Source organism: Mus musculus, chromosome 4 (assembly GCF_000001635.26).
Source record: "Mus musculus strain C57BL/6J chromosome 4, GRCm38.p6 C57BL/6J".
In the NCBI taxonomy this organism is placed as follows: domain Eukaryota; kingdom Metazoa; phylum Chordata; class Mammalia; order Rodentia; family Muridae; genus Mus; species Mus musculus.
The window spans coordinates 149,598,428-149,623,760 of record NC_000070.6 but is presented as its reverse complement, the minus strand read 5'-3'; the positions used below and the strand labels follow the sequence as shown (position 1 = coordinate 149,623,760).

Genomic DNA, 25,333 nt, shown 5'->3' with positions numbered 1-25,333 from the left:
GTCAGCAGATGGTTGGTTGGATGAATGGGACTTCAGTTCTAAAGGACCCTTTGCTCTGTTAAAACAAGTCTGTCTGGGTAAACATGGTCACCAGGCTACCCCAGCATGAGAGGCCAGGGGCCAGACCCAGCAGGTCACTTTGGTTTTTAGAATAATTTTATTTATGCATATGTAGATTTGCCTGGAAAGCTCATGTGTGCCTCATGTGCACTGCCTGTGGAGGCCAGCAAAGTGCTGCACGCGCAGAACTGGGGTTCCATCAGGTTGTGAGCCACCATGGAGGTGCTGGGGAACTGAACTCAGGTCCTCTGCAAGAATAGCAGGTGCTCTTAACCTGAGCCATCTCCCCAGCCCCTCAGGAGCTATTTTAGGGGAGATCAGCTCTAGACTTGGGAGGAACTTTAAAGGCAAGGGAGCTGTGGTCGAGTGTAAGTGAGAAACTAAGCCTGTGTGTCTCTCTGTGTATGTGTCTGTGTGTCTGTGTGTCTCTCTGTGTATGCGTCTGTGTGTCTGTGTGTCTCTCTGTGTATGTGTCTGTGTGCCTGTGTGTCTCTTTGTGTATGCGTCTGTGTGCCTGTGTGTCTCTGTGTATGTGTCTGTGTGCCTGTGTGTCTCTTTGTGTATGTGTCTGTGTGCCTGTGTGTCTTTCTGTGTATGTGTCTGTGTGCCTGTGTGTCTCTCTGTGTATGTGTCTGTGTGCCTGTGTGTCTCTCTGTGTATGTCTGTGTGCCTGTGTGTCTCTCTGTGTATGTGTCTGTGTGCCTGTGTGTCTCTCTGTGTATGTGTCTGTGTGTCTGTGTGTCTCTCTGTGTATGTGTCTGTGTGCCTGTGTGTCTCTCTGTGTATGTGTCTGTGTGCCTGTGTGTCTCTCTGTGTATGTGTCTGTGTGCCTGTGTTTCTCTGTGTCTGTGTGTCTGTGTGTGTATCATCTGTGTGTATCTTTCTGTATATGTGGTATGAAACCTGTGTGTGTGTTGGGGGGGGTGCCTGTGTACATCTCTCTGTGTATGCAGTGTGTATCTGTGTGTGTATGTGTGTCTATGTGTCTGCATGTATGTGTCTGTGTGTGGGGTGTGTGTCTTTGTGAGTCTCTGTGTATATGGTGTGAACCTGTGTGTGTGGTGTGTGTGTGTATGGGGTGGGTGTCCATGTGGTGTATCTGTGTGTGTGCACATGCATGCATATGTGTGTGTGTGTGTGTGTGTGTGTGCGTGTGTGTGCATGTTGTAGTCACTGCCCCTCACCATCTTTGGGCTTGCATGGAGACTTTTTTTTTTAAGATTTATTTATTTATTATATGTTAAATACACTGTAGCTGTCTTCTGACACTCCAGAAGAGGGAGTTAGATCTCATTACAGATAGTTGTGAGCCACCATGTGGTTGCTGGGAATTGAACTCAGGACCTTTGGAAGAGCAGTCAGTGCTCTTAACTGCTAAGCCATCTCTCCAGCCCCGCGTGGAGACTTTCATAGCAAACCCCAGGCATGACATGGTTTTGTTCACAACACTCCAGCGTCTATCTCTGTTTAACACAACCACAACAGTCCATCACAGCCAAATGAACAATAATCTTTTAGAATCTTCCTCCCCTACACAGATTTATGTCACTCATATCCACTCTCCCAGGAGCTAATACATAGATACACACACATGTATACATACATAATACATACTTACATGCATATGCACTGATTTATTTCAGTGGCTCTCACCCTTCCTAATGCTGCGACCCTTTAATACAGTTCCTCATGGTGTGGTGACTCCACCCACCATAACATTGTTTTTGTTGGTACTTCATAATTGTAATTTTGATACTTTTTTTCAACCCTAGTGTAAACACCTGCTCTTCAGGATATCTGATAGGGAACAACTGGCTCATTTATTTACTGTCCCCGCTGACATTGGCTTCTCCCTACCCCGAGTTAATGTACAATTCACACCAAGTTATCAGCATTGCATGGATTCACACTGGCATCTCTACCCCTCAGCCATTATGATTTCTGTCTTGTTCCCTGAGTCCCACACACTGAGAAGAGAAGAACCTCTCAGAATCACCTTCTATACCATTTCCTCCTTGTCCGTCCTTCCTGCTCCATGCTGACTCCACACAACTGCCCTGTAGCAGGAAAGCTCCTAAAATACTGTCCTCATGAAAACCAGAATCCCAGTACCCCTGCCTGGGACGGAGTCAGAACTGTCCCACCCTGTCACTTCCCCAGAGTTACTTGTGCCCTTCCCCCATAGGCTAAACAAACCTCTAGTTGGAGTCCCTGCTTTGAGCTTTGAGGAGTTGACTGCCTACTGAGCCTGCTTTGCAATTCAATCCAGCTGAAACAAAGGATGGGTCTGTGGGTTTTGCCTATATAAGTGCAGGGCTGAAAATTAAACTTTGAGCCTTGATCAGAAACCTCTGTCCTGGCTTCATTTTTTTCTCGCCCGCCCATCCTTTTTCATTCCCAGCCTCCCTTTCAGGTGTACCCAGTTCTCTATGGCTGCTGGACAGCTACAGTTACTTCTGTCCGCCAACCTCTTCCTCTCCAACCTAAGACTGGATCTAAAATGGCCAAGGGTATTTCCCCCCTAAAGAAATCATTAAAGACAAAATATAAAAAGAGAAACCCAACAGAATCTAGATTTGACTTCCCATGATCCAAAGTTATATATAAGTATAGTTTCAGACTGACCCCCCCTTCCAGGACCCCTCCCTATCTGGAGGGTATACTACCCCTCTTCCAGCAGCCTCCAAGCCCTGGGGGCTCCTGCTTTCAGGCTCCAACTGACCCTCCACTCTTCATGGAAGGCAGGGATCCCAGCTTTGGGCTTCCAAATCTGCAAGCAAGGGAATCCATTCTACCTAATGTAAGAGGACTGGTTGGACTGTGAACCAGAGAAGGAGACCTGAGAACAGCCAGAAAACACCGCAGCTCACACAGGAAAAAGGACCACCGTCCACAGCAGAACCACCTCCTCAGGTGGGACCACAGATCCCATCACCTTTGTTGGCCACCATGTTCAACGGTCAGCCTCACTCAGTTTAGGTGGACCAGTGCTCAGCAAGGGGAGCGTGGGGGAAGAGACATTAAGAAAAAAAAGCCTGTTCTCTGAGCCCTGCATTGCCAGTCTGAGCCCAAAGTCAGTTGCACAACCCACTCATCCTTGAAGCACCCTGACCATTTGCAGGAGATTAGAACTGCCCGAGATCTGGCTGAAGCAGTCCTAGGGTCAAGTGGCTGCCATCACAGCTCCGAGGGGCTATGGCTCATTCTTGGTTTCCTGTCCTACAATTTTCTTCCATCAGCACAGACTAGAGAATCCTTTTGCACAGGGACTTATAAACAGCAACTGAACTACTCTTCCGGGACAGGACAGCCTTTATGTCTGGGATTGAACCCGGGCCTGGGACTCACTAGGCAAGTGCTTTATCACTGAGCTACGTCCCAACGGCTGTCTTAGGAAGCTGACAGTGACCTATGGGGACCTGTGCTGCCCCATGCCCATGTGTGCTGCACCCGTGCAGTGCCTTCCTGGCTGTGCTCATTCACCAGCACCCGGATCTGGTAGGCGTCACAAAGAAAGGCTTTCCTCGTTCACTCTTCTGCCTCACCAGTCTTGATGGCTGAGCTTCTGAAATTTGACCCTAAGCTACTTGTGAAGTAAAAAATGTTCAATTGAACAGAAGAATTCGGGCTGGCAGGGGGGTGGGGGGTGGGGGGTGGGGAGATATCTCACTGGTTAAGAGCACTGCCTGCTCTTCCAGAGATCCTGAGTTCAATTCCCAGCAACCACATGGTGGCTCACAACCATCTGTAATGGGATCTGATGTCCTCTTCTGGTGTGACTGAAGACAGCTACAATGTTCTCATATACATTAATACAAAATTAAAAAAAAAAAAAAAGTTAAGAGCACTGGCCTGCTCTTGCAAAAGACTCAAAATTAATTCCAAGCATCAATGTGGTGGCTCCCAAGCACCTACAGCTTTTTTTTTTTTTAAAGATTTATTTATTTATTTATTATATGTAAGTACACTGTAGCTGTCTTCAGACACTCCAGAAGAGGGAGTCAGATCTCGTGATCAGATGGTTGTGAGCCACCATGTGGTTGCTGGGATTTGAACTCCTGACCTTCGGAAGAGCAGTCGGGTGCTCTTACCCACTGAGCCATCTCACCAGCCCGCACCTACAGCTTTTTATTATTTTTTATTATCAGAGACCTGATTCCCTCTCCTAACCTCTGAGGGCACCAGACAGCAGGTGGTGTTCATATATGCAGGTAGGCAAAATGTTCACACTTGACTATGGACCCGAGAAAGAGACTTGAAAACAGCCAGGAAACATAATAATAACACTAACAATAATAAATCTTGAAAAAATATAAGAATAAAGGTTGAGAGGGGAGTCATCGCTTCAGGCTCATCTATGAAGGGGGATACCTGCAGCAGATTCCCTCAACAAACTCCCTGGCACATTTTCTTGCAGCACACCAAGAAAACAACTAGACTTGGCCATGTGTCCCCTAAGAGTCAGACATTGGGTGTCAGGGACAGAAAGCTCAATACCACAAATGTGTCTGCTTCAGAGCTCTGTCAAGTGAGCTCGGTCAGCACTTACCTACACACACACACCCCATGAGGGATGGGAACACAAAGCAGACTGTTCTCAACTTTGAAATGTCATGTCTCAGAGAGCTGCAGCCAGAGAGCCTGGTTCAAAGGCAACATACTTAGTAAAGCTTGTGGTCTTAGCCAAACTCATCTGTCCTTCCACATACAAGTATGGAGTCCTGGTGTGTCCCAAGCACTGAACTAACCAGGGCACTAGGGAGAGAAATGGACGAGACCACCATTCCCGACAGCATGCAGCTGACATGCTCTGAACTAGTTTCCCCACCTGGGATACTATGGTGAGACTAGAAGCCAAGGACAGGTGGCCATAAAGAGCCCAGGACAAGTTGGGACACTGACAGTTCACTGAGAGTGAGCTACTGCCACCTCACAAGACATCTCCAATCTTGTCACCACAGCAGACTCAGTACCATTGCAAAAACAACCTCAGAATAAGTTTCCAGAATAAGCCTTGCTCAACACAAAAATAATCTGAAGTGTGAGGGAATTGAATAACAACTTACGTAAATAGACACATATTTCCCACAGAATATTAAATTTAAGGCCATACATTAACATTTTTAAACATTACATTTATTGTTGGGTGTAGTGGCTCATGTCTTTAATGCCAGCACAGGATGCAGAGGCAGGTGGATTTCTGAGTTCCAGGCCAGCCTGGTCTCTAGAGTTCTAGGACAGCCAGGGCTAAGTAGTAAGACTCTGTCTTGAAAAAACAAAAGCAAAACAAAACTAAACTAAACTGAATTTTAAAAAATCTATTTGGGGAGGGGAAACACAGCTTACAGGAGGCCATTTTTTCCTTCCTCCTGGGATCAGGGATCATGCTGGGGAGTAGGTGCCTTTACCCACCACACCATCTTGCTGGGTCATGAAAACATATTTTTAAACATGCTACATATGATTTCACTGTTTATATGGAAACAGCAGACATTCCATACAAGACTCTGAACCAATCACTGTTTTACTCCTTCAGATGATGTTTTTATTTTGTGTTTATTTTAATTATTATTGCTGAGGGTGGGGCTTGGGGTGTAGCTTGCAACCCACAGCCTTATGCACGGCAGACAGGTGCTCTACCACTGAGCAACATCCCCAGTCTTCAAGAGTGAATTTAAGCTCTTCAACTCATATAGACAAACAAATATGCCCAAGCCTTAGGAAGGGCATTGGAATTCTTCTGTTTACAGATGATGAAACTGAGGGGTAAAGCTGACCTTGGTGGTTCAAGCCTTTAATCCCAGTGCTCAGGTGGCAGGTGAATCTCTGAGTTCAAGGCCAGCCTGGTCTACAGAGTGAGTTCCAGGACAGGCAGAGCTACACAGAGAAACCCTGTCTCAAAAACAAAACAAAAATACTTCATTTTTATTTATGTGTGATGTTTCTTTGCATATAAGTCAGTGTACCATATGAGTGCCTGGGACTCATAGAGGCTGAAAGAGAGCATCAGTTCCCTAGGAACTGCAGTAATAGTTGGTGGTCATGAGCCACTATGTGGGTACCTGAGAACAAACTTTTGTCCCCTGAAGAGCAGCCAGTGTTCTTAACCACCAAGCCATCTCTTCAGATCCTAGTTCCTCTCTTTAAAATGTGGCTGGCAAAATGCATCCTTGCTTCAAGTGATGGAGAATTAAATACAAATTTTTATTTATAAAGCATTTGGAAAAGTGCCTGGCCTTTCTTCTTGATGCTCAGGAGCAAATGCATTATTCGCTGTGAGGTGGGTTCTGAGCGCCGCATACTGTACACAGCTGGTGCTTTGTAAATCAAAGCTGGGGGCAGTGACCCCAGAATCCTGGACCACAGTCATTCTTTGCCTCCTTGTGTTTTAAGAAAGGGTCTCAAGTAGCTCAGTCTGATCTTCCTCAAACTGACTCTGTCACAGAGGATGAGCCTGACTGTTTAATCCCTCTGCTTCCACCTCACAAATGCTGAGGGGACTAAAAGTTTGTACTTCCTCAACATGTGACATGGGTCTGAGCTCCGAATGCAAGGTTTGTGGTGCCAGGCTAGTACATTCCCAGCCTGAGTTACTACTCTCCTTTTAAATATTTATTCTTATTTTATTCAAAACATTTTATTTTTAGGTATAAGGGTGTTTCGCCTACATGTATGTCTGTGTCCCACCGTATGCATGCCTGGTGCCCACAGAGGTCAGAAGAGGGCATTGTACTTCCTGGAATTGGAGTTTCAGTTCTGATCCACCATGTGAGTCCTGGGAGTTGAACCCTGGTCCTCCACAAGGGCAGCAGAGTGTTTTTAATTACTGAGCTGCCTCCCCAAGCCTCTAAATCACTTCTTAAAATGCAGGAATGTATATAAACCCACTGGCAACATATCCTCGGCAACCTCACTAAAACTGTGATGTAGCTCTAAATGTCACACAGGAGGAGCAATGATAAATACTTACAAAATAAAAAAGACTGGACACTTAGAGCTAGCTTCAAAGAACAAGGCCCTCTCCTGGCCTCTGCAGCTACCTGCACTTGTGCATGTGCGTATGCTTGTGTGTGTCCATGTGTCCATGTGTGGCATGTTCGTATGTGTGTGATATGTGTGTATGCATTTACATGTGTATGTGCAGTGTGTACAGTGTATGTTTGCATGTGTATTAGTGGTGTGGTGTGCATGTATGTTTCTGTGTATATGTATAGTATGTGCAGCATGTGTGTGTGTATGCATACACACGTGTATGTGTCTGTGCATGTGTAACAAAGGTAATAGAAATAAATCTTTGTTGTTGTTGTTGTTGTTTTTTCGAGACGGGGTTTCTCTGTATAGCCCTGGCTGTCCTGGAACTCACTTTGTAGACCAGGCTGGCCTCAAACTCAGAAATCCGCCAGCCTCTGCCTCCCGAGTGCTGGGATTAAAGGCGTGCGCCACCACACCCGGCTGAAATAAATCTTTATAAAAACTGAGTTGAGCTGGAGAGATGGCTCAGAGTGTGGGAGCACTGACTGTTCTTTCAGAGGTTCTGAGTTCAATTCTCAGCATCTACATGGTGGCTCACAACCATCTGTAATGGGATCTGACATCCTCTTATCGTGTGTCTGAAGAGAGCGACAGTGTACACACATACATAAAATAAATAAATCTTTAAAAAACTGAGTCAAGGGGCTGGCGAGATGGCTCAGTGTTTAAGAGCGCCGTCTGCTCTTCCGAAGGTCCCGAGTTCAAATCCCAGCAACCACATGGTGGCTCACAACCATCTGTAACAAAATCTGATGCTCTCTTCTGGAGTATCTGAGGACAGCTAAAGAAAAAAAAAAGAAAAAAGAAAAAAAAAACTGAGTCAAACTAAATCCTATCTCAAAAATAAAAAGTTGTTTTGGGCTGGGGAATGGTTCCATTGGTAAAGAACCTGACAAAGCCTGACTGCCCGAGGTTTGGATTCTCAGAACCTACATTAAAGGCTGGACCCAGGCTGGAGGGATGATCCACGGGTTAAGAGCATCTGTTTCTCCTGCAGAGAACCTGGGTCAACTCTCTGCACTCACATGACTTCACAACAGGAGATATGATGGCCTTTTCTGACCTCCTAACAAACCTGCACACGTACAGGTAAAACACATTCATAAACTTTAAAAAACTAGAAAAAAAGAAAAAAGAAAGAAAAATTTAAAACCTGGACACAGCCACATGCATGTGTGTGTGTTATCCCAGTGTTTGCTCTCACTCTGGGACTGAGAAAGCAGAGCCCTCCAGCAGTCAGGGCAGATCTGCCTGGCAAACACCACTAAATGTCAGCGATGTAGGAAAATCACCATATGATCAAAATCTATGACACTGTCCTAAAGGGTTTTTCTCTGCAAAGGCACAGGGTGCAATCTTATAAAATAACTCATATCAAACATTTAATAACTTTATTAAGAAGGCTGAGGCAAGAGAATGAGAATTTTGATGCCAGCTAGCATTAACATAGCAAAACTTTCTCTAACAAAGAAAGATCTGAGGATATGACTCAGTGGTTAGAGCCCCGGCTGATTTCCCAGAGGACCGGGCTTTGGTTCCCAGCACCCACAAGGTCATGCATAACTATTAACTCAGTTCCAGGGAATCTTGTGCCCTCTTCTGGTCTCTGTGGGTACTGCATGCACATGGTGCACAAGCACATGCAGGCAAAACACCCATACACACAAAAAGGAAAATAAAAATTAAATTCATTAAATTGGGCATGGTAGTACATGCCTATAAAAATAAATACAAGTTGACAATGTGCTCAGCATGCAATGTATACTTCTTAAATAACGCAACACCATACATGATTTTAAACCACAAAATGAGAGACTGGAGAGACAGCTCAATGTTTAAGAGCACTGGCTGCCTTTGCAAAGGACCTGGGTTCGACTCCCAGTATCCACACAGCTCTGGCTCCAAGGGATATGATGCTCTCTTCTGACCTCTGTGGACATCAGACATTCACACGGTGCACATATGCAAAATAAAACTATAGAAAAAGATTTAGCTAAATAAAAGTTAAAGATTGAAAAAAAAAAAAGGAAATCTAGGCCAAAACTTATTCCCCCACAAAGACTGCTCAATGTTTCTGAAGTCTGTGCAGGTGAATGTAAGGAACTAAGAGTTGCTGGAGTGACGTGAAACAGGCATTTGAACACCCAGACAGAACAGGCAGAACACTGGTTCCCAAGCCCATCACACTAACTGTGTCCTGAACAGTGGTCACTTAGTCCATGTGTGCTCCATCTCTGCTGTGTGTGTCTAGACAGTATCTGCCTATCTGCACAAGGCACAGCACATAATGATGCAATTAGGCTAAGCAATTCTCCCTTTGACCAGCAACACAGCTCACTGTCAGCTACCTCGAGTATTACAAGAAGAACATGTGCCTGGAGCCATAAAAGCTCTCGGCTACCAGAACACTTCCTGAGAGGTCCAGTCACCCAGCCAGACTTAAGTTGCTTTCTTTCCAGGCCAGATTTGCAGATAGTGAACAGCTGGCCTGCATACCTGCAAAGCGGAGCGGTGAATCTTTATCCAGGGCGATGAGGGGAGGGTCGAGCAGCACCGTGTTATCGTTCTCGGTGACTATCCCATGGTAGGTGGGCTCGAGCCATGGCTTGTGCTTGTTAACTGGTGGGAGAAAAAGGGAAGCAACAGTAAGATGCAGATCACTGCTTCAGCGTCCTGCTGCCTTTGAAGATGAACATGTGTCGTCTGGCTTCCACACAAGTGCACATGCACACAGGAAAGCAAAGCCAGAGGCACATAAATCAAAGAGAGCAAAGAGACTGATCATCTGAAAAGGGCGAACTGTGGTTTGATTATGGGAGTGCCCCATGTAAAATCTAACCCAGATCATGAAGACAGAAATTGACTCCTTCCCTCCACAAGAGACTCCTGCGACATGAGCTCTGACAGAGCGACATCAGGAGGGTCATCATTCCTACCCTCTGTCCCCAAGGAGGCAGAATGGGATGGCATAATAGCAGGGATGCCTGAGGGCATTGACGGAATCCAGTAAAGCTCACAGCAGCAAGGGCCAACCTTCATCAAAGGTTCATGGAACATAAGACACCTCTACTATGCAATTGGAGATGGGCAACTCATCCACTGCTGAGACCCCAGTATATTTTATATGAACCACACTAAGAAGGAAGCTGGGACAACTCGGGGGATCAGCCCGATGCAAACTGCTCACAAACAATGAAGACTCAGACACATCTCACCATGCTCTAGTTTTAGGGTTCTGTCTCTCTGTCTGTTTGTCTCTATCCCTTTCTCTGTGTGTGTCTCTGTCTTTCTGTCTCTTTCTCTGTGTGTGTCTCTGTCTCTGTCTTTCTCTCTCTCTCTCTCTCTCTCTCTCTAACATAAATACCCTAGGCTGGCTTCAAATTTAACCTTCCTGCTTCTGCCTCCCAAACTGCTGGGATCACAGCTGCACACCACTGAATCCAACCACAATCATTCATTTTACAAGGCAAACTATTAATTTGGCTTGTAACTAATAGCAACATTTGATACAAACTTGTATTGATGCTTTGTTTTGCTAATAAAATTACAAGTATAATAAAATAAAATTGAATTTTATTCCAACATTTGAGTCCATAAGACTCTTAGTTCAACATGGTGTCACCTTGTTTTTTCCAGAACCACAGGGATATAAAAATAGTAAGCATAGTGAAGTGTGGGGCACCTGCACTGTCCTAACACAGAATGGGCAGGCTCACCATAACAGAAAGGCTACAGCTGAAAATGGTTAACAAATCTCAGAGCAGAAAATAACTTTATGGTGCTTCACTTCACTACCATTCCAGGATTCTAATTTTGTAATTCACAATTTCTCAATTGCTCCTTTAAGATGGCAGTATAAGGAGAAATATGGCCATTTTCAGAGGCTGAACTTTTCAATAATTAATGAATGATATTTTTAATATTTCATCACATTCAATTTGCATTATGAAACATTTATAGAAACAAGTGACTGATGTTTCTGTAATCATCTTCTCTCCAACCACCAGATTATGGGCTGAAAGTCAAGGACCCCATTGGCCATCTCGAAGCCCTAGGGCCTCACTCCACTGCATGCCAGAACATCAAAGCCAGCTACATTCCTAACAGCAAACCTAGCGATCACACCTGTTAGAGTGTGGGTTTTCTGGGGTTACTCTCAGGCAAAAATGATCTTTGTGACCTCCGATCTTAATGATTAAAAACTTGATTTTAGAATCTATGAATGCCAGGAGGTGGTGGTGCATGCCTTAATCCCAATACTTGTGAGGCAGAGGCAGGTGGATTTCTTAGTTTGAGGCCAGCCTGGTCTTCCGAGCAAGTTCTAATATAGCCAGGGTCACTCAAGAAAACCTTGTCTCAGAAAAACAAAAACAATCAGTAAGAACAGTGAAGCTCAGGGTTAACTTCAAATAGGAAAGTTTATCCCAGCACATCCTAGTTTTGTGGGCTAAAGAAGGCTGCTCTCCTGCCCAAGTCTCACGAGCAAGAGATTCTGCCAGGTTATTTTCAGATCCACTCTGTGCCACAGAGCCCAACACCAAACACACTGGTCACATCTTCCTCTTCTGCTTTATACCTTTTATGTGTAGAAATCCATTGGCTGATAGAAAGAATTTGACATATGCTTCCTATATCAGAACACCTATGCTGGCCATACTGTAAGTTTCAACCATCTTTGATGCATTTCGACTATAAGTGAACCTATAAAATATAAGTGAACCTATAAAATCCAAGACAAACTGAATCTTGGTCCATCAAAAGACTCTGCAATCCTGGGATACTGCCACCAGGTGGCAGCAGGTGCTCGGGTGTGCATGCTTGAAATTATGCTTTGATTGAAAAATAACCTCTAGCCCACCCCCTGGCTACTAAAGGAGTATCGGCAGCCCGCATTGAGATGCTCTGAGTGGCAAAGTACCTGCGACTATGTTCTAAATTCCTACTTAGCATAGTGTCACATGCCCACAATCTTCTGCAAACTCAGGAGGCAGAGGTAAGAGGATCACAAGTTCCAGGGCAGCAAGGGCTTTGAAGCGAGTCTAGTCAAAAATAAGTGAGTACATGTAAAGTCTCTAGCTGACTCTATCTTTCCCCAAATACACTGGAACAGGGCAGGGGCTGGAGAGTCAGCTCAGCGGTTAGGAGCATTTGCTGTTCTTGAAGAGGACCCAGGTTTAGTTCTCAGCACCCACATGGTGGCTCATCCTCTGCGTGGGCACCAGGCACACACATGGTATGCAGAATGCATTCAGGCAACACACATGAGAGCTCGCGCATGTGTACACACACACACACACACACAGATATATATATATATATATATATATATCCAAAACCAAAGCTGAACACTAAAACAGGTTGGTACAGTTTGGAGAGCGTGTGTCCCCTTCTAAGGCCTGGATGCTCTAACTTGCTCACCAGCCTGTGGTACCATTGGGAGGTGGCAAAACCTTCAGGAATTGGGACCAGGTGGTAATTTGGGGGTGTGGTCTCGAACAGAATAGTGGCCCACTCACTCTGTGTCCTTCTCACTGTTTCCTCTCCGCTTCCCAACCCTTGTGTGTGAGGGGTCACTTCAGATATCCTGCTGATGTATCAGTTATTTACAGTATGGTTCATAACAGCAAAATTACAGTTATGAGGTAGCAACTAAAGTTTTATGGCTGTAAGTCACCACACCATGAGGAACTGTATTAAAGGGTGACAGCATTAGGAAGGTTGAAAACCACAGCCCTAGAAGGTCAGTGGCCTCCAGGACACGCCCCAGGCAGTGATACACTCTGCAAAGCCCAGAAACAAGAGCCAATGGACTGAGGACCGCAACTCTGAACTTATATGCCAGCGCACCTTTCCTTATTTAGGGTGATTTTCTCACACACTTTCCACAGCAACAGAAAGCTGACAGAAGGGGGGCTGGAGAGATCCAAACTGGAAATGCAAAAGGCACACTCTTGGGGCTGGAGATGGCTCAGCCATAAGGATCAGGTATTGCTTTTGCAGAGGACCTGAGTTTGGTTCGAAGCATTTTCTGTCCCAGCACATACCCACATACAAACACACACAGAGACATAATTTATAATAATAAAACCAAACCTTTAAAAGGAAAACACATTCTCAGGCCACCAACATAGTTTAGCAGATAGAAGCACTTGCTGCCAAGCCTGACAGCCTGAGTCTCAGCCCAGGAACCCACAGTGGAGGAGGGGACCAACCCCAGCAAGCTATCCTTTGAACTCTACATGCACACTGGGGTGTGTACTCATATGCACTTGCACACACGCACACCAATAATAACCTTAAGTATAAAATGTAAAAATAAAAAAAACACTGGGCTGGAGAGATAGCTCAGCAGTTAAGAGCACTGACTGCTCTTCCAGAGGTCCTGAGTTCAAATCCATCATCTGTAATGGGATCTGATGCCCTCTTCTGGAGTGTCTAAAGACAGTGACAGTGTACTCATATACATAAAAATAAATAATTATTTTTTAAAAAATAAAAAGTAAGGAAAAATTAAAAGACACACCCTCAGACTGAGTACTGTCTCCATGTATAAATTCTGTCCAGTTCAGACCTTGTGGTCTTCTAGCAAGCTGAGTGTCAAAGGTCCTTAACTTCTCATAGCTGTGTGCTGCAGGCAATCTTCCACCTCCTGTGCAGAAGGAAAGCTACTAGGTGTTGGGCTCTCAGAACACCTGGGTAGAACCCAAACATCAACTCCAAATGTGCTCCAAACCACGTGAGCTCTGCTCATCAGTGCCTCTGCCACCAGTGTGGTAGTGAGCCTGCACCCAGTGAGGGTTACTTCACAGTGAGGACCAACACACACAGGCAGCTGCCAACACAAACGTGCCTGCTCCAATGCCAAGGTCAAGCAGAGCAAAGCAAGATCTCCCTCTCTAGAGAAGCACTGGCTGTGGGTTTGTGGCTAGCCTGATCTGAGCGTGAGCTCCAGGCCAGCCAGAATGGCACAGTGAATGCTGGGACTAAAGGCAAATACTACCACACCAGAACTAAAACATTAGAAAGAGGAGGAGGTCAGAAGAAGCAGGAGCCCTGGGGTAGGAATGGATGGGTTTGTGACAGCATTCTGCTCAGCCTGGTGGAACTTCATGGAGTGGGGTGTGGAGGGAAGGGTGCCAGCTTTTTTCCTCCTCTTTCTTTCTGCAGACGTGATTTGGTACCCGGGGCCTCATGCACACTAGGCAGTGCTGGGTGTAGGTGATGAGGTGGTTACCAAGGTAACCACCACAGACCTGAGGGCTGGGAGCAAGCCAACTATCTCAAGTAGCTGTGAAGGCGGGCGGTGGGCCAGACTTCTTAGGCACAAGCCCATGACCACCACCACCCCTGCATCAGCAATTCCTCACACCCCAACCAGTACAACTCCCGCTAAAAAGGATCCCACTCTCAAACCTTTGGAGGACAGAACCTGGGCCTTTAAGGAGAGAGAAACTTCAACTAACTGAAGCAAAATGCAACTCGGCACCGCTGCTCAGCTTATCCCCAGCCACGAGCTTGGTCAGGACACCCGTTCCCTCACTGTAAAGTGTTTTCAATTTATTCCGAGTGATTTCCCCCTAAAAGCCAGGACTGGGCAAGCAGCTCTGGGCTACGCGCTCTGTGGGCCTCTGTGGGCACACACACACACAGCACACGCCTGGTGCACTCACACCCGTGCAGGCCATACACTCATAAAATGAAAATAAGCTGGAGAGATGGCTCAAAAACTAAGAGCACTGACTGTTCCCCCAGAGGTCCTGAGTTCAATTCCCAGCAACCACATGGCAGCTTACATCCATCTGTAATGGGATCTGGTGCCCTCTTCTGGTGTGTCTGAAAACAGCCACAGTATACTCACAGGTCTTTTTGGAAAAGAAAAAATGAAAATAGGCAAATGTTTAAAAGGAACAAGTTAACTAGCTAGATGTAAGTACAATATTAGCCCTCCAAATACTGGATGGCCCTAGCATCTTCCCTGGTCAAGTCAAGTTGTTTGTGTCCAGGCAGCCATAGTCATAAACTCTCTAAGACAAATTCTAGCCCTGTTTCCTCGAGAGATGACTTGGACCAACCTCACTCAGAACACTGTAGTGAAGCATCAGCTGCTCAACAACTTTAATCCCAGACGAGGAGGAGCGCAGGAGGGCTGAGGAACTCAGAAATCTCTGAGTTCCATGGGAGGCTGGGAGGGGCCAGGTCAAGGTGGTCCTCATGTCACAGGAATGAAGGAGTCACACCCTGAGCTACAGTATCCCTGGGATCAAAACAGGTTCGCTCCTGAGTCCGGAATACCTAGAGAGGGCACATAAGACAGCGTCTGACTCAGATGGGGGTGGGGTGGGGGTGGGGTAGGTGTGGGGTGGGGGTGGGGGTGGGTGGCAGGGTCTCTGAGTCAGGTGGGTGGGGTCCAGTTTCCTCTGAACTCCTGCCTCAGGCGGCGACTGTAGACTAGTCTGAGAGCAGGGGTTTCTGGGAACTAAGGTGTGAGGTGTGACTCGGAGACAGGGCGACTGGAGTTGAGACAGGAATGTGTCTCTCTCAGGTGTCTGTTTCTGGAACTGGCAAATGGGGGACTGGGGGACGGGGGGACGGGACGGGACTGGAAAACTCACTCATTCCTGAAGAGGAGGGCATGGGAGATCAAACCTTAGAAGGCAAAGAGCCACCGTGCTCTGACCACCACAGAGCAGCAGGAAAGAAAGGCTGTCCATTGCCCCGGTGCACTTCCACTGGGCGGCACAGCTCGCGACCTCACCCTGGAGGCTGATCCTGCTGCAGCACTGGCTGGGCCTTCTCTAGGTGGCTGTCACATACTTCCCAATCACTGGTGTCACAGGACGCTCAGGGGCAGAGGCCACCCAGGGAAAACCGCAAGGTTCCTCAGCCAGAGTGGGTGGTCCTTCTCTGAAGTGCCCTCTGAACACTCCCACCTTGGGAGGGACCCAAACCGCAGCAGCTGTGACCACCCGCTCCTTGCTTTGCTTTGGCACAGTCCCCCTGCTCACGATCATCTTGTGGATGAACGCTAAGTCTCCGAGGGGTAGCACAGAATCTCCATGCAGGGCTGCCAAGCGTCTCTTTCTATGCATACCACTCCTGGGTGCTTTAGGGCAGGCCAGGGTTTCCAAATCTCCCAATTGCTTCCTCAGAATCAGCTTATCTGTCCCAGCTTCCCATCTGCATCATGTGCATTCCGGGTGCCCTTGGAGACCAGAGGAGGGCATCGGATCCCCTGGAATTGGAGTTATAGAAAATGGCTGAGCCACCATGTGGGTACCAGAAACCAAACCCAGGTCCCCTGCAAAAGCAGCCAGTGCTCTTAACAGCTGAACCCTCGCTATAGCACCTACATGCAGTTTCCTATAGAATTAAATGCGTAACAGGCGAGGGGCAGATCCCCCCCCCCCCCAGAGTAACCACCTGGGAACAGGTCTGCGCAAGTGCTTATCATCTGGCGGGTGGGAAGGGCTTACAGTGCTGACTATAAACCTAGTTATCCCACAGGACACAAGTCATGACTTCCTTCATTTCCTATTTCAGTGCTATCAGAAAATACAGGCCAGGATTTGACCTTTCCCTCCTCCTTTATCACCGCCACATTTGTCTTGAATTTAAATAGGGCAGGGCACTGTCTCGAGCCCGGTAACTAATAGTCCAGCGGCATTTCCAAGTCCTGTTGTGTTTTTGGTCTCTGACCTTCACGCACAATAGAAAACTTTTATCACACGCGGTTCCAAAAAGGCCACGAGGTACTGAAAACCTGCTGACATTCATTATCGATGCAAAACCCTTACCAGCTGCTTCCCTGAGTGCGACCAAAGGCTGGCTCTGAGCATCTATGAAGCCAGATAGCCTGGTCACCAAATCAGGAGCCTGCTTTTCTTCCCTCTCTCTCCTTTGTTATCTGTGTTCCTATCATACTGACAATGAGACTAGTGGTCTGACAAGCCCTTGTATTATTTATAAATGTAATACTCTTATGATAAACAGAAAATTAAATTTCTCTGTCGTATTCTGCCATGGGGGGGGGTCTCTCAAAAAGCGCATTTATTTTCCTGGAAAGAACAGAACCAATGTAATGGTGAACTAGACCCCAAGGTAAGAGAACATGAAAAAGAAAGGGATTCTCATATAATAACAATGCCTGAGTTATTCTGAGTGTTCTAAGTCCCGGGACTCTAAGCTCCACCATAGCTGCTCTTTAAGGGACCTATGTACGGTGCCCACAAAGACGGATTTGCACAACGAGACGGAGATGGACCATCTGATGGTTGCTGCTGCGGAGCAACCACATCCCCGGCTGAGTCCTGTGCCTCTAGAGACCGAGGAACTGCAGGAGCTGACAGCCAGGATTCACATGGACAAGCTCTCTGGATGCTTCAGGCAACGGCTGGGAGGAAAACTTCAGCTCCAGCTCGCTCAGTGCCAAGCACGGGTCTGGGCCTCACTGCCTCGCTCAGCTGAGATCCTGAACACATGACGAGGCTTCCCGAGAACACGTGACAAGGCTCCCCCCAAACACGTGACAAGGCTCCCTCCCCTCCCCCAACACGTGACGAGCCCCCCCCACCCCACCCCCGTATGCCAGGACTGAGAACAGGAGGACTTACCATGATCAGGAACCCACGGGAACCCAGACCACCCTCCAGCCACCTTTCAAAGCCTCTGTCCTCACTAGGCTCTCTCCAATCCACCTGTTTGTCAAACTGGAGATGACACGAGGCCAGAACGAAAAGATGGGATGTGTGGTGATTAATCAGCAAATTAGAGCGAGGCTCAGGCAGCAAGATGGATGAAATGGAGGAAGAACAAAGGCTCGCACCAGAACAGAGAGAGCATGGTGCCGACAGAAAAGGGTAGCTGGCTACACAGATACTGACAGGTATGGGGACCTTCATCAAACCCTCAGCCTGAAAGGCAGCATCCACACCGTTGGAGGTGCCCAGAAAGAAACCAGGCTGGCTCTGGAAATTTGAGACACAATGTCACCTGAAGAACAGCTGAGAGAATCGAGGCTGCTTGGCTTGGAGACAGGCAAAGCTGACCTGCCCTCAAAGACAAAGCACACGGTTCCCTTGGCTATGGACATCTTTCTGCTGGGGCGGGATGTTTCTCAGGGTCAAGGGACACACTGCTTTGCAGAAGACCTGAGTTCAGTATCCAGCGCTGACTTCAGGTACCTCACAACTGCCTCTAACTTCAGCTCTGTGGGATCCAATGTCATCTATCTTTTGGCCTCCTTTAGCACCCGCTATGTACATGGGATGCATACATACACACACACACACACACACACGCGCGCGCGCGCACACACACACACACACACACACACACACGGACACGGACACACACTAATAAAGATTAACTAAATCTTTCAGCCCTGTCTACAGAGCAAGCTCCAGGACAGCCAAGATTACACAGCAAATAAGACCAACTTAGTAGGTACCCCAAAAGAGAAAGATCCCCTAAAGCAGAGGCTCCCAACCTGTGGGTCGTAACCCCCACAGGGGTTACATATCAGATATTCTGCACATAAGTATTTACATTGTGATTCATAATAGTAGCAAAATTACAGTTATGAGGTAGCAAAATAATTCTGCCCTTGGGAGGCACACCATGAGGAACTGTAATAAAGGGTAAGAGTCAGGAAGGCTTAGAACCACTGCCCTAAAACAAAGATATAAAAGTAGTTAGGAATCAAAACAAAAATTGGAGCTACATCAGCAACATCAATAGAATAATCGACAAAAATCAAAGTTGGTTCTCTGAAAAAGATGAAACAAACAAAAAAAAGACAAACTTCTAGACGGCTAAGAAAAAGGAGATTCCTGGAAATGGGACTGGAGAGATGGCTCAGCAGTTAAGAGCACTGGCTGCTCATACAGAGGACCCAGGTTCCATTCCCAGCACCTACATGGCTGCTCACAGTCTTCAGTCATTCCAGTTCCAGAGGATCCAGCGCCCTCTTCTGGCCTCCAAGGGCACTGCATACATGTGGTGCACAGACATACATGCAGGCAAAACACAAAATAAATATATGAAAAACTAATAATAAAAATAAAACTAGAGGGCTGGAGAGATGGCTCAGCAGATAAGAGCACTGACTGCTCTTCCGAAGGTTCTGAGTTCAAATCCCAGCAATCACATGGTGGCTCACAACCATCTGTAATGAGATCTACTGCCGTCTTCTGGGGTGTCTAAAGACAGCTACAGTGTATGCACATATAATTAATAAATAACTCTTTAAGAATAAATAAAACTAGAAACATTTTTAAAAGGATGAAGAATTTATAGACATTAGAATAAAGGAATAATACAAACAATTTGATTAACTAAAAGAAACGGATCAACTCCTTGGAAGGCAAAGTCTGCCAAAACTTAAAGAAGGAATACACAAACCAAACAGATATAAAGAAGAAAATTCCAGTGGATTTTTTTTTCCATATCAATAAGCTGTTAAAACCCACAATTCTGCTGTATAAAAACACTGTGTGGAGAGATGCCTCAGCAGATAAGAGCACTGGCTGCTCTTCCAGAGGTTCTGAGTTCAACTCCCAGCATCCACATGGTGGCTCACAACCATCTGTAATGGAATCTGACGCCCTCTTCTGGCATGCAGGTGTATATGCAGATCACATACATAAAGTAAATACTTAAAAAAAAAAGACAGGAAGACAAGCCACAGGCCAGTAAGGCACATTACATTACAGAAGGTGTCTTGCATAAAGGATTGTCATGTCACCCACAATACATAAAGGACTCATATGCCTCAATAAAGAGCCAGGTGAAGCCAGGCATAGTGGTGCACATATTTAATCCCAGAGTTTAGGAGGCAGAGGCAGGAGGATATCTGTGAGTGCGAGGCCAGCCTGGTCTACATGGTAAGTTCTAAGACAGCCAGGGGTACACAGTGAGAACCTGTTGACAGATGGGTGGATGGGGAGAGGGAGAGGGAGAGGGAGAGGGAGAGGGAGAGGGAGAGGGAGAGGGAGAGGGAGAGGGAGAGGGAGAGGGAGAGGGAGAGGGAGAGGGAGAGAAAAAGCCAGACACACCTGTAGCCAGAGCTCCTCAAAAGACTTAGGCATGAGGATCACTGAGGTCAGCCTGGGCAACAAACTACAAGTTCTCACCTCAAAAGAGGGTAAGGGCAGGAGCCCAAGGGCAAGAAGATAACTCTGTGAGCACATGAATGATCTCTTTATTTTTGTTATTATTATTACTTTTATTTCATGTGCATTGGTGTCTTGCATGCATGTATGTCCGTGCGAGGGTGTGAGTTACAGTTTTAAGCTGCCATGTGGTTGCCGGGAATTGAACCCAGGTCCTCTGGAAGAGCAGCCAGTGCTCTTAACCACTGGGCCATCTGTCCAGCCCCTAAGATAAACAATCTTAACATAGGCAAAAGACAGACAGAATCCTCTACAGACGATAAGATGAGTCAATGTGTGACTAGATGTTCCCCATACACGCTGTCGGCCTGAACAGTGAGAGTCCACTAACCAGGCCAGCAGTCATAGAAAGGCAAATGCTGGGGAGGGTACAAACAGGGACTCTCAATCACACTGCTGTGGAGGCAAAATGCTACCCCGAAGACACCGGCAGCTTCAGATGAGAGACACCCTTACTCACTGTCCTTGGTCCTTACCCACTGTCCTTGGTCCTTACCCTTGTAAATTAAAGATTTATGTCCTCATAAACACCTGGGCTGGCAGGGAAACACACTTGCCACCAAAACTGGAAACCCAAGTTCAATCCCTAGAGATCCACACAATGCAGAGTGAGACCCAACCTCTTCAAGTTGTCCTCTGACCTCTGCATTTGTGGCATGGCACACATGAGCACACATGCGCACGCGCACACACACACACACACACACACACACACACAAGTGAATGTAGTAAAAAAAGAAAAAGTCAATTGTCCACATTACATTGTATAAATTTTGTCTCAATTTTAAAAAGGAGGTGCAGGCAATTTACATGGAATTAATAAAACAATATATACACTTATTCTAATGCCCAAAACACTCCACAAGGTTCATTCACTCTCCCACAACCCTAGGTAGCTACTGTCACTACGCTCATTTCAGAGATTTAAAAAAAAAAAATCTAGGTCACAGAGAAGTTAAATAACCCGTGCAAGAGCTCACAGTAGGGAATGGCCACACCCAAACTCACCCCATGGGATGCTCAGGCAGAATGCAGCTGACGCTAAGGGGGAGGGCTCCCCTGGAGGCAGGTGAGCGAGCTGGGCTCACACTGAAGATACCACACACTTAGCAAAGCCACAGCAGATCCTCTAGGCACTCGCCCACGCTGCAGCCACGGGTGAGGGAGCACAGTCCAAGTTTTTGAGCTGTTTACACATGTAAATGCTGCAGAGGTTAACAAATACAATGGGCTAATTATACAAAATACTTGGGGGGTGTGCTGAGGATGGAACCCAGGCCCTTGCTCTACACTGCACTCGAACTTTTTGCTTAAGACTTTTTAAAATTTTACATACATGAATTTACCTGCACCACATACATGCAAGAGCCAGGAGACCAGAGGGAGTCGGATCTCCTGAAACTGGAGTTACAGGCGGGTGGTTGTGAGCCACCACGTAGGTGCTGGGAACGGAACCCAGGTCTACAGCCAGGGCAGTTGGTGCTCCTAACCTCTGAGTCATCTCCCCACTATTCAATCTTACCTGCTAGTCCTGAGCTATAAAAGCCAGTGACAGAGGTACAGCCCCGGTTACTTTCCCTTTGGTAAAATGTGTAAGCAATGTGACTTCTGAAGTCCCTTTACTTCTAGAATCCCAGCTTCGAAATTCAGAAGCTGAGGGGCTTTTTTGTTTTTTTGTTTTTATTGCTGTTGTTTTTAGGATAAATTAGTAGATTTTTTTTTCTTTTATAGCTTAAGGGTTTTAAGTACCTAACATCCTAATGCAATACAATTCCAGGCTCTAGACTCTAGAGCCTGTTTAAGTGGACAGGCAGGCTGCCAACTTTACAAGTAAAGGCGCTCTCTCTCTCTCTCTCTCTCTCTCACACACACACACACACACACACACACACACACACACACGAGGGCAGAGGGGACTGGGGCAGATGGGGCAGAGCACCGTCAGGGGAGCCAGATGTAAGGAATGTTGTCTAAGCAAAACCAAGTCACTGGCCTTATCAAGGATAACACCAAAGCACAAGCCCTGGGGTCAGCAGTTCACAGCCTTTCCCACGGGCACTGGGCAGGTCCCGAGGGTGGAACTGTCCCCGGGTAAAGCCTGATGCCGGAGAAATCCCAACAGTTTCCTCAGGAACATGAAGCAGACAGCAAACACAGGCTTCATTCACCACAGCTTAATAAAAGGCAGGCACTTTACAAGGTCAGCACTACATCACGGGCTTGCAAGGGCTGTCTTGGGAGGGTACACAAAGGTGATAATTTGTTGTTATTGTTAACAACTGAAGTTCAAAAGAGAAGGCCAACTTGGTGGTATTTGCAGAGCATATGTGAGGTTTGAACCCCAGTATCAACCACCTCCCAAGAAAACTCAGAAGTGTGCTGGAGAGGTGGCTCAGTGATTAAGAGCACTGGCTGCTCTTGCAGAGGACCAGGCTTGGTTCCCAGGAGCCACAGGATGGTTACAAATTCCTGTAACTCCAGTTCCAGAGGGCCCTCCAACATCCCCTTCTGGCATACATAGGCACTACATGTGTGTGCTGCACATACATATACATACACACACATACATGGAAAACACTCATACATTAAAAATAAAAATTAATAGATCTTTAGAAGAAAAGAAATGGAAGCATGATAGTGCACTTCTGTAATCTCAATACTTGAGAGATGAAGGTAGGAAGGTCGTGAGTTCAAGGTCATGCTCTGTAAGGCAAGTGGACAGAAGGACTGGTAAGGCCGAGCAAGCCTAAACCCCGGGAACTCTCAGAATTGAGAACAGTAGGCGTGAGGCCAGCTCCCTGCCAAAGACCTGCTCTGGAACATGTAACCAAGACAGCCCAGTGCGAGGACCATGACAACTGGTCATGTAGCATAAACCCTGGAGTTCTCCTTGTTAATGAGGTATCTAGATAGGTCCCGAGTGTTTAGCCAATGAGCTTACCTTCCCGGGCATTCCTTCCACAAAAGTATTTAATTCCTGGTTCACCCTGAGTAAGATGAATGCATTCACATCTGCCATCAAATAAAGCAGTTTGGACCAGCAAGGACAGGCTCCTCTATCAAGGACCATGGCTGAGTGAGGCCTTCATCGTGAAGAGCATGCCTAAGTCTCCTGGAGCAGTCCCTCTCTCTTCCAGCCCCTCCACACTCCATACTGGATCCCGCCCACTTCCTGGGCTCAGCCATCCCCTTCCTGCCTGGCCTGTAGGGACCCAGTTCCTAACTCCCCGATGTCACCAGCAACATCTGGGTACACAGGAGGCCAGGAACCTTAGCATCCATCCCAGCCCCCACTGTTTCTCACCTGGGACCCCTATCACAGACTGTGTTCTGCCTCCCCTGAGCGGCTTGCTGGAGGAGCTCAGAGACCCCAGTGACGAAAAAGACACTCAGCCCCAACAACTACACTCAACTATACAATTTAGTTTGAGGTCAGCATCCCCTACATGAGATCCTGCCCACCCCCAAAAAATTATTTTTAAAGAAAGCAAAGTAGGGTCCAGCACAGTAGCACATCCTTTAAATCCCAGCACTCAGGATGCAGAGGCAGGAGGTTCTCTGTGAGCTGGACATCAGCCTGGTCTACAGAGTGAGTTCCAGGGCAGCCAGGGCTACACTGAGAAACCCTGTCTTAAAAAACCAAATCAAACCAGACCAGACCAGACCAGACCAGACCAGACCAAACCAAGCAAAGTATTGTAGCTCAAAAGCACATAGCTAACCCAATACCACGCTGAGGGCTCCAACTGTGACAATGCCTCCCTGGGCTAGGGTGGCTTGTATTGTACCACAAGCAATGCCAGGCCAGAGGGCCAGAACCCCACTCCAGGGAGCCCCTCACGGTTAATGAGGCTCATAGCAAGAGGAAACAAGTAAATCTCTGTGCTGTGGTAAAGCCATTCCTGCTGTGTACGCGTGTGCGTGTGCGTGGTGTCCTCATTGTCTTTTCACTCTTTTCTCTCTACTTTGTTGAAATACTTCGACAAGAGAGTAAAACCTGATTCTTATAGATTAAATAATTTGGAAAGCCCAAGGGGGCAGTTTCAAACAGCAATTCTTAAGTTAAATTCTTTAATACAAACTCTTAGGTACATTTGATCAGTCATGGCTTTATGTAATGCACATTAATAAATAGTTCCTGAAAGGCAGGTGAAATGGCCCAGGCTGAGAAACCCAGCACTGGGAGCTGGAGACAGCAAGAGTAAGTTTCAGAAAGGGTCAGACAGTCCCCATGGTAGACACACCACCTGACCTGACCCAGGGGCACCAGGAGGCTCTTCCATTCTCTTCCCTTCTGGCTCCATTCTTCTCCCTTGAGACCACAACAGACAGGCCGGTGTCTACCTTCTTACCCACCCTGGTGCAGAACTCAAGAAACTGGAAATCTCTCTCCACCTTCTCAACTCTTCATCCCATCTCCTCAGCATACACGTGACTCAGGGAGTTACAGGCCATGATTCCCCATGCGGTGGTGTCTGTGTGTGACTACACTGTCTTCCTAACCCACTCACGCTTACTGCGGGCTGAGTAAACTTCCTGTGGTCACAGAGTTTCTAACATTTCCAAGCAGAAAATATTACTTGAGTTTCAAGTTGCTGTCCTTTAAACTGTGACCCGACGTGTGACCTCTAGATCATCTTGGAATCACACATGACTGTGGTCCGAGAAAACACTGTCAGAACCAAGCTGGCTCTTAGCTGCTGCACAGCTCAGAAGATACCAGAGGTCAGAGTGTGCTGAGGGCCAGTTTACGACAACAGGATCTGAGTGGGGAGAGAGAAAATACCTCCTGCACCAGCCGCCTCAGTTTACCAGTGTATATTTGAATTTTTATTTATTTATTTATTTTATGTATATGAGTATGCCATTGCTCTCTTCAGACACACCACAGGAGGGCATCAGATCCCATTACAGATGGTTGTGAGGTACTATGTGGTTGCTGGGGATTGAACTCAGGACCTCTGGAAGAACAGTCAGTGCTCTTAACCACTGAGCCATCTCTTTAGCCCTTGATTTTCTAAAAGAAAATTCACTCAGCTTGTAGTTCCAGTTATTCAAGAGGCTGAGGTAGG

The 25,333-nt window shown here is 46.8% G+C and overlaps 1 protein-coding gene across 6 annotated transcripts in view; it reads right to left on the bottom strand.

Moving 5' to 3' along the window:
- Clstn1 (calsyntenin 1) overlaps positions 1-25,333 on the bottom strand; it is a 63,789-nt gene that overhangs the window by 25,139 nt on the left and 13,317 nt on the right. For 5 of the 6 annotated variants that reach the window (XM_030253693.1, XM_006539093.4, XM_006539094.4 and 2 more), the window contains exon 2: positions 9,589-9,711. Coding sequence is in view for 4 of the 6 variants with exons in the window: in XM_006539093.4 (XP_006539156.1) it covers positions 9,589-9,711 (123 nt within the window). In the remaining 2 variants the exon portion in view is untranslated. Of the gene's footprint in view, positions 1-9,588; positions 9,712-15,164; positions 15,380-25,333 lie in introns of those variants that run through there. The other variant, XM_030253692.1, reaches the window with a different exon arrangement.